This window comes from Catharus ustulatus, chromosome 15 (genome assembly GCF_009819885.2).
Source record: "Catharus ustulatus isolate bCatUst1 chromosome 15, bCatUst1.pri.v2, whole genome shotgun sequence".
Lineage (NCBI taxonomy): Eukaryota > Metazoa > Chordata > Aves > Passeriformes > Turdidae > Catharus > Catharus ustulatus.
In genome coordinates, this window is record NC_046235.1 from 8,583,758 (window position 1) to 8,602,376 (window position 18,619).

Below are 18,619 nucleotides of genomic sequence, written 5' to 3' on the forward strand. Positions count from 1 at the left end.
GAAAGCTCAGTAATGGAGCCATTGGCTATCTGAAATGACCCTTTGGCTGCCAGGTGCCCACCTCTGACAGGCTACGGTGTGTTTGGAGTCTATCCAAAGCTAGTGCTCCTGAACAGTTTCACTAATTAAATCATGTTTGTGGCAGTTTGGAGGATTAAAATGAGATTGGACTGTGTGAAATTAGTACTTTGTAAATGTGTTACAAATTCACGCCGTCTGTTTAATTTTCATGGGATTCAGTAATGACATTTAGAAAAAAAAAAATCAGAGTTTTATTGATTTTTCATGGTCTGCGATTATGTCTGACCTTTCATTTGATACAATGGGCCATATAAGTTATGTTGCTAAACATGGACTATGAAGCTAAAGAACTTTTCTGAAGTAAATCCATTGTAAATTCTGAGGCCAGCATTCGTATTGATTTATCTTATGTAAACACTGGATAAATGCAGCACTTGAAAATTCAGAATGTACCTTCTAGGGCCAAACCAGAGAAACTGCCCTGTGGTGAATAATGATTTTGTTGTGTGTGTATTTGACTCTAAACAGCCCACCTGTTCAGGACAGTAAATTAAGTGATGAATAGCCCTAGTGAGCTGTTCCCTGCCATGTGGTCTGCACCATCAGTATGTATATTTTTGTGACTGAAGAGGATTCTGTCTGGTGAGAAGTTTAAACAGCTGTATCTGCTAGTTACAGCTTCTATGTAAAGTTCAGTTTATAAAGCGAAATAATCTTCATGTTTTAATATTTTTGTTTCTGTGGTTGCTAGTGGAAGACACTGGTGTGATGCTGACTAGTGGTAGTAGGAGTGAGAGACGTCTAAGGCTTTACTGTTTTCATTTTTGTCAAAGCGTATTTTGGAGTACTTTTTGATGTTCGCTCCAGACATGGACTGGGCTGAGCAAGGGATGGTGTAGTTTGTAGTGGGCTTGCAAGCTACGTCTGGGCTGGACATGAAAGAGTTTTTTCTTTCTGAATACAACCCCTTTGCTATGAAAAGGTAACCTGGTGGTTCTCGGTTCTCAGCTTAGGTTTTCATTGGTTTTGAAAAATTCCTTCTTTAAAGAGATCTTAGAAGGTTTCAACGATTTTTGACCTTGGGTGAAGAGGCCTGTTCTATTTTTCTTATTCTACGTATTGCTTGCTGCTGTATTTCTATTCATATAAATAATGTTTTCAGATACATTTTTAATAAATCTTTCTTTTCAGGTCAGTGTTTATGTTTGTTTATGAAGTTACACTTCACTCTTTTCACTTCCACAACTCAACTGTAGACTGGGTTCTTCAAATCTATGTGTGTCTCCTGACCTATCTATTAATCTGGGTTTTCTTTAGTTCTGTGTAACTGCAGAATCTGAAAAGTAACACTGAATGAATAGATTGCTTATGGTGTGTTTTTTATTTTTTGTTTATTTTTTATTATTTTTATTTTTTATTTTTATTTTTAGGACTTGAATACTATCTATTCTTTCCTTCATGGACTGGACATACTGTCACATTTCAGGGAACATCAGCTAAGGTGAAGTACTCTGCAGTTTGTTTTTTTAGCATACTTACATCTATGACTTTTTTGTGGAGATAAGCAGAACTTTTGTCTGCCTGCAATTTGAGGTGGCTGAGCATTGGCTAAATCCATTGTTGAGTTGAGTCACTGCAGTAATGTGGTAAAGAATCTAAACTAATTAGGTCTTCTAAGAAGGAAGGCAGAGCTTACTCCTATTTGCTTACAAAGGACAGTGCCCTGTCTTAACTCCAGATTACAAAATATTTTTGATGCTTCAGACATTCACATGGTCTTAGAATCCATAAAATGGAAGACAAATGAAGCATAAAAAGTGCTTAGTTCCTTCAGTTCTGTTGCTATGGGTAATTTGATAATGAAGAACACCATAATAATTTGAATTCTCCTGTTAAGCACATCCTTTGTTTAGAACAAAAAATGTAGTTGAATTTGAGATCTTAAAGCTTGAAAGTGATTCTGCTGAAATGTGGTGATCAATGGCTTATGATCTTTGGGGATTAAAATTGAATTTAAACTTCTCTTCCTCTTCCCTCAGAATAATGTCATCAAGTGCCCGCTATGAGAGGTACAAGGGCAACCAAGTTCTCTTTTGGTGAGTACATAGCACTTGTTGGAGTTCTTCAGCAGAAACGTGAGCAACGTTTTGCATATTGTTATATGTAATTTGCTTTTCAGTTATTGTCAATAATTGGTTAAAAACTTTGGCAGAAGTGGTTTTAGCAGTAGTGCAGTGTTGATGTTTGAGAGGCACCCATGAGTTTTCAGCCTGGCTCCCACGGATATCAGAGGGGGTGTGTGTGTGTGTCAGTGACAGGAGCTGTCTGAAAGGTAGACAGTCTCCTCTGCAGTCGTGGGAGCCCTGGTGACATTCAGCAGGTGGCACTATATCCCTGGAGCTGGCACTGCCTGCACAGCTCCTTGTTGGAGCAGCCTGTGCTGGAGGGGGATGGAGCTCAAACACCATCACTTTACATTGCAAAAAATTAGTACTTTAGCTTATGATTCTCTGGGTTCTTGCTGGGAGGCAAATATACTTTATTTTTCTCATATTTTAGCATTGCTTATGGCATGTTTATCGTCTCCCAGGTAGTCCTAGCTTTCTGTAAAAGGCACAGCTTCTAGCACACCCGAGTCTAAATGAGATACCCCCTGCTAGTTGGTGTGGTGGGTGCGAGGCTGTGTGCTGTCCTGTATTTATAGCCTTTCTGTATAATAAAATATTTTCACTAAAAATTTCATTTTAATAAAGTAAATTTTTAAGCTGAGTTAAATGTCAAATGCAAATTATAAAAATCATTCTTTATGTGAACGTTTAAAAAAAATCCTGGTCCAGTTGGAGTTCCCAGTTCTTACATATTGAACTGGTAGAGTGATAAATCATTATTTTACTACAATAATATTTTGGATAACATAATTCTAAGGTGATGTAAAGAGAAGTACATATCACTAATTTCTTTTCTTACAGCTCAGAAACTATTGCAAGATGCTGGTATATCCTGCTTTCTGGATCTGTGCTCATGAAAGATTCAATGTTTTTGCCACCTTGCAGGTGTGTAAAACAATTGAGTTATTGTTATTTAAGACAAATTTTTAAAATAAATGCTTCCTATGTATTTGTGTTACTGTAATTTTTAGAGAATTAAAAAATTATTTCATAATTTTGTTTTTTCTAAAGTTTGATAGTGAAAGAAATGTTCAGCTAATTCAATTTATATTTTCTCAGATTTTTTCTGCATGTTGAAATTTCTTTGTGAAATACTTAATCTAGTTTTACTTTTTAAGTTTAAAAAAGAATTTGTAGTCAGCTTATTACCTTGGGGTCTCTGAATAATTTGTGTTGTGTGATTGTTCTCAATAGAGTTCCCCGCTGCGAAAATACAACTGCAGATCACACAGGTTCTGCCATTTGGTTGGAGGCTGTATTTAATGGCATATATGATTTTTATGTGAAACCAGAAGGGACCAGCAGCATTGGCTGTGGAAAGCTTGTGCCAGGAGCTCATCTGTGTCTCAGGGTTGAGACACAGTGAGCACTGACATGCTTTCACTGAAGAACATTATTAGACTTGAGCTGAACTTGGGCAAGTAGTACCCTGAGTACCCAGAGTAATACTCAACTTGACCTTGTAAATCACTCATTTTTATTTCACTGTGTTTCACTTGACTCAGCATGAGCTGACTGTGAGCGGATAGACTTAATGCCAACTCCAGGTTACATATATTTCCATATACTTGAATTTCATAGTAAGTACTAGTAAGAACATATAGGACTGAATTTTTCAACTCAGTTAATTGTAGGCTGGGTATTAAACACTTAATGCTCCTTGAGTGACTGAAGGTCCTCGAGTGAAACTGTCCAGAGCAGCTGTGGCTGCCCCATCCCTGGAAGTGTTCAAAACCAATTTGGACAGGGCTTGGAGCAATCTTTTCTAGTGGAGAGTGTCCTTGTCTATGGCATTGGGTGGAACGAGATGTACTTTAAGGTCTCTTTCCACCAAAATCCTACTATGATGAATCAATTATAAGTTCAGGAGTACCAAAAGTGAGGATGTGACATGATGGTATTTGCGTAAAAACTCTCTAAAATCATTGTTTTGCAAAACTCGAAGTAAATCACCTACACGCAAAGGAAAAAAAAAGGTAAAATAGACCTGTTATAGTTAATTCACAAGATTACAGCTACATTTATTATGGATCATGAGGATGGTAAAAGGGTCACAGAGTTCTGTTAGATGGAGCTGCTGGCAGAGTACAGCTTACAAAGGGTGGTTCCTGGGATGTTCTGTCTCCTTAAGTAGTGAGATCATGTGGAAAGGAGGAGAATGGATTCCTGATAGATGTTTATGGTGTTCAGCTCACTTCCATTTTGTTTGAAATACAGTCATGTTTGTGTAAATATAATACCTTTTTTTCTATAGAGTGGGATAAACTTCAGTTACTTTCTTTGTTATGAAAAACTTATCAGTCGCATTTCTAGTTGAGGGAGCTGCAGTCACCAGACACAGTTTAATTTCATATGAAATAGTACCTTAGATAAGTTACAGTAAATTCATGAATACAAGCCGCACTGAGTATAAGCCGCATCTCTGGGTGTTGGCAAATATTTCGTTTTTTGTCCATAAATAAGCCGCACCCGAGTATAAACCGCTCTGTCGTTCGCAGCGAGGACCTGCGTGCAACAAAATTGCCAAATAGTAACAGAATCGTGGCAGGGCAGGGTTTACTGGCTCAGCTAAGGCTGTGCAGGCTCGGCCCGCTAGGGGCTGCTGACGGGGCCAGGTAGCCCAGCCCGGCGCTGCCACTCGGCGGGGCCGCTGGGGGCCGGCCGCCGCTGCCACTGGGCTCGGTCACCACGGCCCGGCGCTGCCCCGTGGTGGCAGGCAGGGACGGAGCCCCCCTCGCTCCCGCGGCGGTGGCGGCGGGCGGGGACGGAGCCCCCCGCCGCCTCCCCGAGCCGTGGCAGTGGCGGCGTGGGGCCCCCGCCTCCTCCCCGAGCCGCGGCAATGGCAGAGTGGGGCCCCCCCCGTCTCTCCCCCGCGCTGCGGCAGAGGAGGGAAGGAGAGAGCTCTCCCTCCTCTCTCCCTGCCCCCCGTGCTGCCTGCAGGGAGCCAGGCTCCACCCGCGGCACAACAGAGTAACAATTTGTAACAATCGCGAAATGCCGGCTTTGCAGCTGCTCGGCTCGGCACTCTGGCTGGCACTTCTGAGGTTGTAAATATCAGAAAATTATTCACGTGTTATCCACTCCTGAATATTAGCCGCATTTCCGGTTTGGGAGCAAAATCTTAGTCAAAATGGTGCGGCTTGTATTCGTGAAATTATTGTAGTAGTATTCTTTCATAATTGTGATTAGCACCATTTTAATTACATTTGAAGTAATACTTAATGTCACTATTCTTTGTCCCCAACCAAGTTCTTATTATGTGAGTCATTCTGGAAGGAAAGTTAACTACACATTTATAAGAAAGCACAATATTACCTTTACTCTCATGGCCTCAGGTATTATGGAGCTATTCTGTATCACAGGAAACAAAGATAAGAACTTGCTGCCATATTTTCTTTGCCTGGTGATCATATGATCCTAGACCTGTAATATGTTTGTGAAATAAACTTTATGGGAGAGTATGCTATGCGGGATACTGCTTTATTCATGCTTTTTTAAAATTTTCACAGCAGTAAAGTAGTGGACAAGAGTAGGGAGTTAAATAAAAGCCACACTTGAAGTATTCTAAGGCTGCTAAAGGGAATGGGAACATCCCTTCAGCCACTTGGATTTCTGATAGGCTTAGTGCTGCCCAGACATGGCATCAGATAAATCCTACCTTTTTGACTTGTTCAGTATAGTATAAATATATCAGCATGTGAGCAGAGGTGGGTGAGGTTGGAGACAGGTGTCTTCTGCACAGGAGTGATGCAGGAGACTAATGATGGCTTTGAGTTGTCCAGGGGGTAAATGGAAGAGGACCAAAATAGAATCCTTAATGGGAGAATGGTGATTACTACCAAAGATGAGGAGTTAGGCTTTAATCTGGAAACCTCCTTGAACTCTGAAAAGGTCAAGAGCCAAGTTTGAATAATTGTTGTTTTGGAAGTACTGGGTAGATGGAAGCATTATGTAAAACATATAATAGCTAACAAATAAATTCTAGTTTGAAACTCAGTCCTTGGATGTTCATAACATGCCACATGACCTGGCTATCTCTTTGCCAGGTTGATAATTTCAGCTTAATATTTTTCCTCTGCAACATTTGACAAATACTTTGTCTTTAAAGAACTTCTGTATGTTTTAGGGTTCTTTTCAGAATACGGGAACAGTTTTTATAAAATAGTTTACTTTGTAATAGCAGGATATCAGTGTTTGTCAATTAGAGGAAACTTTTTTTCTGGGCAATAATGGGGTTTAAGGTCCCTTTTTCTTCTAAAATTGTTGGTTTCAATTTGTTTTATGTAGCAATTGTTTTTCAAAATCCAGCATTGCATTAGAAACTAACTGCCCAGTGACATTTGTGTAACAATTATGTAAGAAACTGCTGTTAAAATTGATTGTTAGTGAGATCCTTGCAGTCTCCATAAATAATCATTGTCAGTGGAAGGTGGTTATGGTTTAATAACTGTTTCCTGGTACATCCTCACAGTACTTGTCCTTTTTCTGTCATCTGCCCTGTGATTACCTTGATGGATAGGAGGACACTGTAGCAAACAACTGTAAACTTAACCTGAAGATGCTATCCTGCATACCCCCTTTCATCCACTGTCTGTGAGAGCTTCAGGAAACCTTGTTTTTTGTTCTGCAGAATTCTTTGAAATGAAATATTCTATGGAATCCAACCTGAAAGAGGCTCAGCCCCTTGAAAACATAAGGAGATGGACAGTTACTGCTTTATTAACCTTGCCTAGGTATTTGAATGAGTCAGGATGGAAACTGTGCTTGAAAAGGGCTTTTTAATTGACTTGATGAACTTGTATTCAAATTGTAATTCAGAAATTGGTTTAAAAATTGGAGGAGTAAATCTTGCATCCAGGAACAGTAAATCTATTCAGTATTCTGATACTGATGCTCATGATAAGAGAAGTCCTGCAAGATTTTTAAGGTAAGAGGCAGATCAGGCAGTAATGCCAGGTACAAAGATGGTATAATCCTGATTACCCTATTGCCTGGAGAATGAATTTGGTAATAGATTTGTCATAGGAGGAGAAGAATTTGCTTCTAACTTGAAAGCAACAGCCAGAATAAAAGAACAGGATTGATGGATTTGTGGAAGGAAAATTGCATCAGCAAGTTAAAGAGGTTTTGTGTTAACCTTGCTTGTTAATAAAGATAATTCATGTGAACAGGATATTTGAAGGAGATTACTCACACCAGGATTAGCCATAGCAGATATATCTGGAGAACCTGGAGGAACTTTTGAAGCAAATTATGTGGCTGACAGCCTCTTACAGCTGTGAGAATTGAACCTCCAGGGGGAAAATACAAACTCTTGAAAAATTCTAGATGTAGTCTTACTAAAACAAACACTTCTTTTTTCCCAGTCCTTCCAAAATCTCTCAAGTGGAGAAAATTGGAATCATTGTTCTATTCATGAAGTGCATTTCTTGGCTAAAATAATTACAGTAATTTCACGACTATAAGGCGCACCCTTTTGACTAAAATTTTGATCGAAACACAGAAGTGTGCCTTATAATCCGGTGCGCCTTATATATGGACAAAGTTGGGAAATTTACCAAGCTGGAAGTACGAGCTGCAAGCTGCAAAGGGGGGCTGTGTCACGGGAGCCCCGAGCCACAGCCACACAGCAGGAGCCACGGCCACGTGGTGGAAGCCGGGAACCCCGAGCCGTGACCGCGCGGCGGGAACCCTGAACCACGAGCCGTGCCAGCCGGTGCTGGGGGCAGGCGGGAGTGCTGGGGCCTGTGGCATGGGGAGGGCTCCTGGGGCTGCGTTTAAAGGCTACGCTGATCCGTGAAAAATGTGTGCACATTGAGCACCTGCCAGTAAACCCCGCAATCGCATGATTCCATTACTAATCTGTTACTTTGTTGTGCGCGGATCCTCACTGCAAAAAAAAAAAGTGCGCCTTATAGTCCGGTGTGCCTTATATACGGACAAAGTTCGGAAATTTGCCAACACCCAGAAGTGTGCCTTATAATCCGGTGCAGCTTTTAGTCATGAAATTACTGTACTTTATTTAAAATGGCCTCATGGTTGTGTGGTATCTCTTCATGAGAGTTTTAGATGCATCAATGACTCAATAAACCATTTCTCTTTTCTTTAGTAAAATGAGAAAGACCCAAATGCTTAGATCAAGAAAATGGGCATAATGAAAGTGGAACTCCAGTTTTGCATCATGAACAACAGCTTGAGTTGAAATTCTTTTTAGCTTGTTTTGTATTAGTATTTGTGAGTAACAGTATTTTACAATATTTTGCAACCGGCTGTGACTGCTAACAGTGTTTGTGTCTATTCTGTGTGAAGTGCCAGAAGCACTGGAAATACTGTGCTTTTATGGGACTGTAAGTGTTGGAAAGTAAGAACGTGTGATTAAAGATTTGCAGTTTGAAGAATTAAAAAACTAACAAAATAACATAATTTTAATTTTGATGTATAACTTTGTTCTCAGACATATTTATACCTCATGCACCATCTAAAGTCAGATCAGGTTTACTTCTGAAGCCTGTAGTGCCACTTTCTGTGAATACTTGTGCATTTGTACCATTCACTGCAGAAGTAAACTAGTGGCTCATAGCTCCTGTACTCCCATCTTCTGCCAGTGCAAGGTATACTGGTCTTTTTGTCCCCTGCTCCTTCCTTTCCAGGTTTAACTTGAATACTGCTACTGCTTAGACTGTGCATACTGTATCCAAGGTTTGTCCCAGTGTGCCTCAAACTCTGCTCTTCCTCATCCTCCATTCCAGTCCCAATGTCTGGAGTGTGAATAGTGTTTTTCCTCCCTCAGCAACCACAGTCTGGCTCCCTGTGTGCCAGTCCCCGCTGCCATACAGTAAACCTAATTTCTGACAAACTGGCAGTTGCCAATAAGATTATGAATTGTGATAATTGTTGCCATAATTGGGATTTAAATTTCTTCCTGTGTGACTGTAAATATTGCAGTCACGATACCATGCTCTGAATATATGCTTGCTTCACACTGGAAAGCTCTTCCCAATTAACTGTTGTGGATTATTTTCTCTGCTCTCTTAAAGGGAGCTTCAGGCTTACATCCCTGTGATTATCAGGTCTGAGAGATTTAGTACTCACGACAGGATAAAAGCAGTGGCTATTCAGTGCATTTGTAGCTCTGGATGAGGTGATGTTTTCCCTGGAAGTTTCTGTTTAGTGGTGGCTGTAACTTGTAGCATTGCCTGACAGCCAGTAAGTGAAGCAACAATTTGGCAATGCTATCAATAAATGTATTTGTAAAACTAATTAATTCAGGTAGAGTTGTTCATATTTAAATTCTTCTGTCAGAGCTAGTGCTAGTGCTTTCCCTCTGAGGGAAAAGGGAATGTGGATGAGAAGAGGCAGCACACTAGTGAGAAGCTGTGTCCTGGTCTCCCTAAGTGGAGCAACTTGTATTGGGCTTGCTGATGCTGAGTAACAGCTGGGAAGGCATTGCAGACTAAGAGTACATGGTGCATCTTGTTTGATATAGACTAATCTTCAAAGAAAATCAAAAAATGAAGAATGTGTTCAGACCTGTCACAACTATATGGCTGAATAATCTTGTCCATGTTTCCTTTGCACCAGTAATTTCCTTTTGGTCTATTCATAGTTCCTTACAGCATCTACCCTTTAGAAATTTTATGGACTGCAAGGGATGCTGATTGTACCACAAAGTTTTTTGTTGGCTAAACTAAAGTACAAGAGAAAGGAAATTAGAAGGAAGGGGTTGTGTGTGGTTTGTAACTAAAATAAAATTTTGCTAAGACTTTGCAATCCCTGGAATAGCTGGAAAGCTGTACAGAAAGTGGTAGACAAGACACAGGCTTCCTCAAAGGGTCATCATGTTTGGAGTATAAAGTAATTAATACAGAGATCTTGAGCTTGCAGCCTGCAAATTGAGTAGCATGTTTCACAGCCTCCAAAATAATTTCCAATTAGAACTTCAGCAGGCTTAAGGGATAAATCTGCTAAATGTTGTTATTGAGAGCTAATTCAGAAATGGGTTTTGATGACTGAGCTTTAATTGAAATAGGTATTTTGTATTCAGCCATGTATCTTGTGGTGTTTGGTTTCCTTTAAACCGTTTCCTGATGGAGTTAAATATTATAATATTTTTCTAATGAAGTTACTTTGAAGAGCTCAGGACTTGCACAGCATATCACATAAACTCTGCCACTTGCATTTGCTGAAACTTTAGGTCTGTGCTGATAGACCTTTTTTTCTATCTCCTTTTTCTGTTTCACAAATAGAAACATTTGGGGCTGCTCAGCAGCTGCTGTGAGGCCTCCTGATACACCTGTGAGCCTCAGACAACTCTCCATCAATCAACCCCATTCTTCAGATCATGGCTGGGCTGAGAGAAATCTAGTGAAATTGAGACCTCTGTGGAACTGCCCAGAAAAACAGGTTATTCCTATGAGGATTTTGATATTGAGTATACTCCTGTGTCATGACTGCAATGCAGGAGGGGCAGATCCTGATTTTTCTCTCTGCAGTCGCTGCAGCTGTTACTGCCTGTTATGCAACTTTCATGGGTTTTCCCTCAGTGTTACTTCCCGAACAGTGAAATAAATTGAAGTGTAAAATTATATTTTTAGAGTAATTAGATTGGTGTTTAATAATACTAATAGGTATTCCAGCCTTAGTATAGTGGTGTGGTACATTCATTGGTAATGGAATGCATTTTCTCTTTGATGTGACCAACAGCAACTTTGCAGTAGATATCCAGGGGTTTGCTGGAACAACTGTTCTGCACAAGAGGTACTCTGCAAGGAGAGGAAAAATGAAATGCTTTTTATAGCATCACAGGATGGTTTTGGTTGGAAGGGACCTTAAAGCTTATGTCATTCCCACCCTCTGCCATAAGCAGGGACACCTTCCACAATCCCAGGTTACTCCAAGCCCCACTCAGCCTGGCCTTCAATACTTCCAGGGATGGGGCAACCACACCTTCTTTGACAATCTGTGCCGGGATCTTTCCACCCTTTTAGTGCGTGGGGAAGAATTTCCTCCTAATATCTCATCTAAACCTACACCGTTCATCTTAGAACCATTCCCCCTTGTCCTGTCACTGTATGCCCTTGTAGGCAACCCCCCGACTTGCACGAAACCACATTTTCATCTGTTAGAAAAGCAACCAAACAACGTTTGTTCCTTACACATCTTGTCTCTTCCAGGCCCAGTTGTGCCCTTCTGTGCCCTTCCATGTAACATCTTTTTACATGGAAGAAATGCATCCAGGTTACTGGATAAGTGGGGTTATGGCATTCACTTTGCAGTGGCGAGTACAATTTATCTTTGTCATTATGTATCTAAAAGCAACCTGGCAAGCAGTTTGAGAGACAGGTACATTCATAAAAACGAAAGATGTTCAAACCCTTTGCCTTGTTATCTTGATAAACTGGTATATCAGGGCCCTGGCCCTGTTCTACATGTAATACAGTACTGAGTATTACTGGAATAAAACTCCTAAAGGTAGCTTTATTGACAGTCACAGAGAACTGTGCATTATTGAAACCAGTTTATGCAGGATAACGTTATGATTTTGTAGTTCATGAAAATACAGAATAGAATGTAAAGTGCCTGACATCCTGCCATTGAGGTCTGAAATGTTTGAAAATATTGTTTCAGGATGTAGTACAATATTGTAAATTTGAAGATGCTTGCTGATTAGTGTTGAAACAAATAATAAGAGAATCTCAGCCTCCATCTGTTTGTAGGCTGAAAGCTCTTCAGGACAAGGCTTTTTACCTTTAATGTACGTATGATATTCTGAGTAATGAAGAATGAGAAGCTATCAGTATTGAATGACTTGAGTGTATTGATAGCAGGAAATGTTTGAGTAAAATGTGATGACTATTGCTTAAATTAGTCAGTTTTGCCATTCCAGATGTGTTTAATCACCAAATACTCTGGTTGCACAACAGCTGGATATTTCAAAATTTTTAAAAATTTTGAGAATTTTCAAAATATTTGTGTTCAGAAAACTGTGTTTGTGCACATCGCATTTCAAGAGCTGCCTTCAAAATACGTTATGATGGAGGAGTTTCTAAATAGTTATCCTGGTTTGGAGGACAGGTGTCTGCTGAGAAACGCAGGAGCCTCTCTTTGAAATGGAGAATACAAACCCCCTCTGTCCAAATTATTATAATTTTGAAATTAAGGGGCTCTCAGGCAAAGATATGGGAATTAGGAATAACAGTTCTTTACTAGAAAATTAAAATAAAAATACAGTATTAAAAAGAACAAACCCAAAACACTGACAAAGTCAGAGTACAACCTGACACCCCATCAGGCAGGGTGTTGGTAGCAGTCCCATTAAATGGTGTTTGCAGTCCTCTTGCAGTGACAGATGTGATTCAGTTGAAGCAGTGGTCCTGTAGAAGGTGCAGTTTTCCTCCAAAGGTCCAGTGATGATGTGGGAAGGTCCGGTTTTCCCTCTGGAATCCAGTGGAAAAGGCTACCTTGGTGTTCCAAATCTCAATTTTTATCTTGGTAGGAAAGGCTGGGCTCTTCCCGCTGGGTGGAGCATCTCCCAATGGGATGATGTAATTTTATCAGTGACACAGTGGGACTCAGTGGGCCGTTAGCAGAAGATACTTCCCTGGAGGATGGATGGTGCCCCACCTGATTTTAACGTATGGCCCATTAGCTGATAATATCTCCTATGGAGAGATAAGGATCACTGCCCCACCTGGTCTCAACAGATGGTGATAGAGTACACACTAGTCTGATCCTGTGGGCTGAACACCCATTAATTGTTGTTGTGGGATGTCATGCCAGTTTACATTCTTTTCTCAGAGGATGCAACTGCTCAAACGTTTTTAATTATGGGTAGAAGTGAATCAGAAGGAAAACATGGTTTCTTGCAAATGAGGCATCCATAAATCAAGGATAAAAAAATCTACCTTTGGTATATGGAAGACATTTTTTTCCCTTGACAGCATTGTAGACTATTGAGTGAGTGTGTGAAAATTAATGATGCAGATGAAATAGATGAATATTAAGTGACGGGAGCATAAAATAAAATTATAAATAAAAAAATAAATGTATTACAATAAAATTATAAATTTAAAAAATTGTAGTGCAGTTTTATATTACTGATTTTTTCCTTGGATTCCAGCAGTAGCAAGCTATAGAATGATATTAAATTTAAGACTTATTTAAATCACATGTGTTAATAATGCCAATTAAATTGTTGGATCATTTAAAACTTTAATGATTATACCAGTGGTAGTATGTCCTTTGACAATTTTTTTATTGTAAGTAGAGCTTAATTTACATTAGTTTCATGTTTTCTTATCCTTTCAGTGTTAATTTAAATTTTTAGTCAGATTATTTTTCCCCATTCTGCTTAAAGCACTAAAGCATGTGTAATATGCTATACCTTTGTGAGTCCTTCCCATTTTTTTGATGTATCTTGCCACACATGATATAGGGGGATGTAGTGTTTTTGAGATGTGGTTTTGGTTGGGTAAGCTGCTGGGATGGTTGGCAAGAAGTAGTACTGAAATGGGCTTCTGGGATTGGACCTTTCCAGGAGGCAAACCTGATTGTGGGAAGGGACGTCCATGGTCACAGTCTTGTTGAGTGCCCACTTGGGTAACCAAAAAGACTGAGTAATAACAGCTCCTTCAGACACCACTGTGCATTCTTGATGCTACAGCAAAATTGTCTTTTAGTACCAAAAGATAAGATTGCCTCATCTCTTCCAGAATTAGATGTACTTTCCAGAGCTGTCTCTTTGGAGAAATAGCATGGATCAGGTTTGGGTGGGTCTTTAGTCACCAGCTAAAGACTTCTCCAAGTAATTTACTGTCACAGAAATGTTCCTTCTTCTTTGGAAGGACATTCCGTGTTGAAGTTTGTTCTTGTTTCCTAAGTGGGTTTTCTCTCCTGCACTTTCAAAGCTTTGTTCAACTAAACCTTTTCCATTTACAAACATTTAGGAATGGATGTTGTTCTGAAACCTTGATTATAATTGACAGATTAGTGAAGTATACTGATGTCAGCAAACCTCTTAACTGATAGAGAAGCTAAATATTTGTATTCTAGAGGAAATATATATAATAGATCATTAAGAAATTTAAAACCCATGTCTCTAAAACATGTGTATGTAAATTAAGAATATTAAAATTTGATATTTTCAAGACGAAGTGGTAGTTATGGCGGGGGAAAAGCCATATGCAGCGTCCTCCTTTGGGTGGAACTGCTGTGAAATAATCGATAAACTATCCTGGTGTGTACCAGGAAATAATGATACTCAACCTATTGACTTATTAATATGAGTAGTTTATTCTTTAGGATTGTCTGAGTGGGTTTTGTCTTTGGAACTTGATGCTTCTCCAAGTGTTTGGTTATTGTAAAGTGCCTGATGGAGCAGAAGTGATAGAGCCAAGAACGTCATCTTTGTTCCAAACGCTGTTCTTGTCCTCATTGGTGTTTACTGCCATTACTTCATTAGCAAATGCTGCAACATAGGCAGAGGGAGGCTGGACAGTGGCTGAATTTCAGGAATGTGTTTATGTAAAACAAAACAAAAGCGAAAACAACAACTCCTTGACCTCCAGGAGTTTGATAAAATGTTGTTACACAACAAAAATACTTTGCTTGAATGACCTGCAACAGGAAATTAGTGCTTTTTCCTAACTACAGGGGATGTAGCAATAGTAGTAATCTGTTCTGTCTTAAAACTGATAATGATTATTTCTGGTTTTAAAAAGGTGCAAAACCTGAAACTTCCAGTTGCACATAATTCCTTTATAATTTTAGTGTTTTGGAAAAGAATATATCTTGTCTTTAGTTTTCTACTGTAAGGAATAGAATTATAAATGATTTAACTTTTTTTTGGTTTTTAATTGAAAATGGTCTCGTGGCAAAGTTGGTCTTGCTTTGGTTTTTAGTTTGTAGAGAAATCCTGACATGAATTTCACTTCACCTCAGTGTTGGAGCTAACATTAAAAATTATAGTTCCATATTTTCTGAACTGATTTGACAGTTGTAGGAGTGAGAGTAGTTAAGCCATTCTTTTTATTTGTTGCAAAAACACAAGACTCTCATACCTGGATCACATGCTGTGTGGAAAAAGCATGAAAGAACACATGAAAATTTGAACTCTGAGTTTCTTGCTATAGATGTGTGAAAATGCCAATTTTCTCTGTGATATTTGTGCTTGTTTGGTCTGTGTGAGAAAGTTTTAGTTGTTATGACTATATTGCAGTCATGTAATTTAAATATTTTTTCTTTTCCTTCAGTAGACCATTAACAAAACCAAAACTTGCCAGTGGAAGCTGCCATGCTCCTATTAATTGTTATTCTTTATCCTAACTGGATTTTACTGAGAATTTCTTTGTTGCAATAATCTGAAGCTTCACTTGAGTACAGTAGTTTCACGAATACAAGCCGCACGGATTATAAGCCGCACTTCCGGTGCCTCGACAATGTTGCTGTCTTTGTCAATAGATAAGCCGCACCCCGAATATTAGCCGCACTTTCGTTCGTCGCGAGAATCCGTGCGCAGCTTTCACAAATTGGCCAATTAGTAACAGGATCGCGGCATAGCGGGCTTTACTGGCTCGGGGCGGGGCCGGGCAGGCTCGGCCCGCTCATGGTTGCCGACGGGGCCGGCCGGGTGGTGCTGCAGCCGCCGCCGCGCTCATTGCCCCCCTCTCCCGTCAGCACCGCCTCGCTGCCGGGTTTGCTCGCCCTGCCGGCGGGCCAGCCGCCGCCGCCAGGCTCGCCGGCCGCCCCCTCCCGTCTGCACCGCCACCGCGTTTGCTCGCCCTGGCCGGCACTGCAGGCCCCCGCACCGCCGGGCTCCCCCACGCTGCTGGCCCCCATTCTGCTGGGCTTCCCCCGCTGCCAGGCAGCCCCACCCGCCGGGCTTCCTGCTTCTGCCATGCTCCCCTGCACTGCTAGCCCCAGTTCTCCCGGGCTCCCCCGCCATGCTGGCTCAGGCTCTGCCGCCCCCCCTGCCCTGCCCTGCTGGCTCAGGCTCAGCCGCCCGCCCCCCACACTGCTGGCCCCGCCTCTGCCAGGCTTTCCCACCTCTGCCGGGGCCGGCCGGGCTCCAGCTTGGCTTGGGGCTGCCGCGGGCTCTCACTTCCGTGTTGGCAGCTTTTAGAATATTGTTCATGTATTAGCCGCCCTCTAATATTAGCCGCACTTGCGGGTTTCCACCAAACTTTTGGTCAAATTGGTGCGGCTTGTATTCGTGAAATTACTGTAACTTCACAGTTTCAGAGAATCCCAGAATGATTTGTGATGAAAAGAATGTTTAAACTCACCTGTTCCAACTCCTTGCCATGGCCAGGGACGCCTTCCGCTAGGCCAGGTTGCTTCAAGCTCTATCCAACCTGCCCTTGAGCTATTCCAAGGATGGGGCAGCCACAGCTTCTCTGGACAACCTGTACCAGGGTCTCACCACCATCGCAGGGAAGAATTTCTTCCTAGTATCTACTCAAAACCTCCCCTTCTTCAGCTTAGTTTAGTTTAGTTAGTCTTTTCGCTTCAGTTTAGTTCCTTAAATTCTTTTCCAATAGTTGCATATATCCCACAAAAGTTGTAGAGTGTTGTTTATAAACACGAATCTGTTAAAACATTCTGTAGAAAGTGGTGGTGGTGGTTTCAGTTGATCTTTGCCATTGAGATGACTATGTATATAACTCAAATCTTGTGTGGCTGGAGTTTCAGATACACTTTTTAAAACATAACCTCAGTGAAAACAGATAGAGCTGACTCACTATTTAAGGGTTTGTCTCTATCCTTGTCTTAGCTTCATTCTAATTCACACTTTAATCCGTGCTTTCTATTAACCAGTTCTTCAGTTATCTCACCTACTGGTAGGTGCTAAAATGTGATTGATGTTGACAGTCTGAGTTGGCAACTGCAACCACTGAACTGCTAATCCAGCCACTGTGCTGCTTGTCAAGGAGTTTATTTTATAAGCTGGGGTTGTAGAATCATTTTCCCTTTCTCAGGCTAGTGGGTCAAAAGTGAAGACAAGCTAGCTTAATATGCAAAGCCAGATATATTCAATTCCAGGTACCACTACAGTTACAAATGGATTGATTCGAGAGGTTATTGGTCTGTAACATACCTCACACATCCCCCAGCAGTGTCTATCTCAGTCCTCTTGCTGATAGTTTCAGCACCCTCAGATCTGGTTGTATGGTGCCTTCTCCAGAGGTGACATCTCTAAAATCACCTCTGTTGTTCAGTGTCTGGAAGGAAGTCTCCTGTTAGTCGATGAGCTAAAGCACATCATGTTTTCAGCTACTTTCCTCAGCTGCTGTCTTATACTGCCTATCATGCTTTGTTTCATTTCTGTTCTTTCATACTCCTTAAACAGAAGCCATCACTATGACCTACTCCTTTTGATGGTACAAATAGCAACATAAAGACAGAGGTCACAGGTTAAGACTCAAAGCTCGAAAGGAGGTTTTCTGTTCCCCCCTTTGCTGGGAGGATGAAGGGGTGATGTAGAGTTGAGGGAGCTTGCATTAAAAATGCTGTGTGCTGAGAAGTATTTTGGAGTCTTTGGAATTTATGTATATTTGTTTTTACAAGGCCTGTTTAATTAAAATTTACTAAGGTTTTCTTGTCAGAACTGAAATGTATTGTGAGTGGTAATACAATACTTACAGTGCTAAGTAATAACGATTTCACAAAAGAACATTCTTTATATTTGGACTTTATATAGCAGGCTGTGATGAGGGATGCTGAATAAATTACGATTTTATGGTAATGATACTATCTAATTGCATTTGTAATAGAATAGTTTTCATCAAATTTTCTTTGTTCTTTTTTTGGTTTTTAACAACATGGACTATTGCCTTTTATTTTTGTTACTGAAAAGGTAAAATAGGCTGTTCATCTCATTCCTTTTTGTTTGCTTTTTTTCCATCCCACTCTAGTTTTGGCAAGCAGTCTGGGGGAAAGCGAGGATGCGAATGTATCATACTGGAACCTTCAGAAATGATTGTGGTAAGACATTATTTTTTTTCTTATGTATTTAAATCTACTGCTGGTTTCAGCAAATTCTTTCTCTTTTACAGCAGAAAGTTTATTGTAAAGTATTCCATGAAATTGCAGTAAAATTGCCTTGATTTCAATTATACATATGGCTGCTCTCGTAACAGCAGTAGCTATATATATTTAATCTAGATGGGTAAATGATGATGATGATTAGGTCCTTCTTTCTAAAATTGTGCTTACTTGAGTTTCAAAAGCCTAACAGTCATGGCTGAGCTGAGCATTCCTGAGTCAGTCTATGGTAGCCTTCTATCTTGAATATTTTATATAGACTCCCATTCTCCATTTCATGGCTTTTATTGGTCATGTCTGGGTGGAAAAGCGTTCTTCCTCCAGGCCTTTGCAGTACCACATAGTGTGAAGGCTTGTAGGTAGGAGAAGAAACATGAGGGTGCTTAACC

At 40.5% G+C, this 18,619-nt stretch overlaps 1 protein-coding gene across 11 annotated transcripts in view; it reads left to right on the forward strand.

Annotated features, from left to right (window-relative positions):
• The window catches only part of RAPGEF6 (Rap guanine nucleotide exchange factor 6), a 129,682-nt gene that overhangs the window by 24,850 nt on the left and 86,213 nt on the right, over positions 1-18,619 (forward strand). For all 11 annotated transcript variants that reach the window (XM_033073095.1, XM_033073100.1, XM_033073097.1 and 8 more), the window contains exons 2-5: positions 1,452-1,522; positions 2,061-2,117; positions 2,991-3,074; positions 18,101-18,170. In XM_033073095.1, the coding sequence (XP_032928986.1) occupies positions 1,452-1,522; positions 2,061-2,117; positions 2,991-3,074; positions 18,101-18,170 (282 nt within the window). The remainder of the gene's footprint in view (positions 1-1,451; positions 1,523-2,060; positions 2,118-2,990; positions 3,075-18,100; positions 18,171-18,619) is intronic.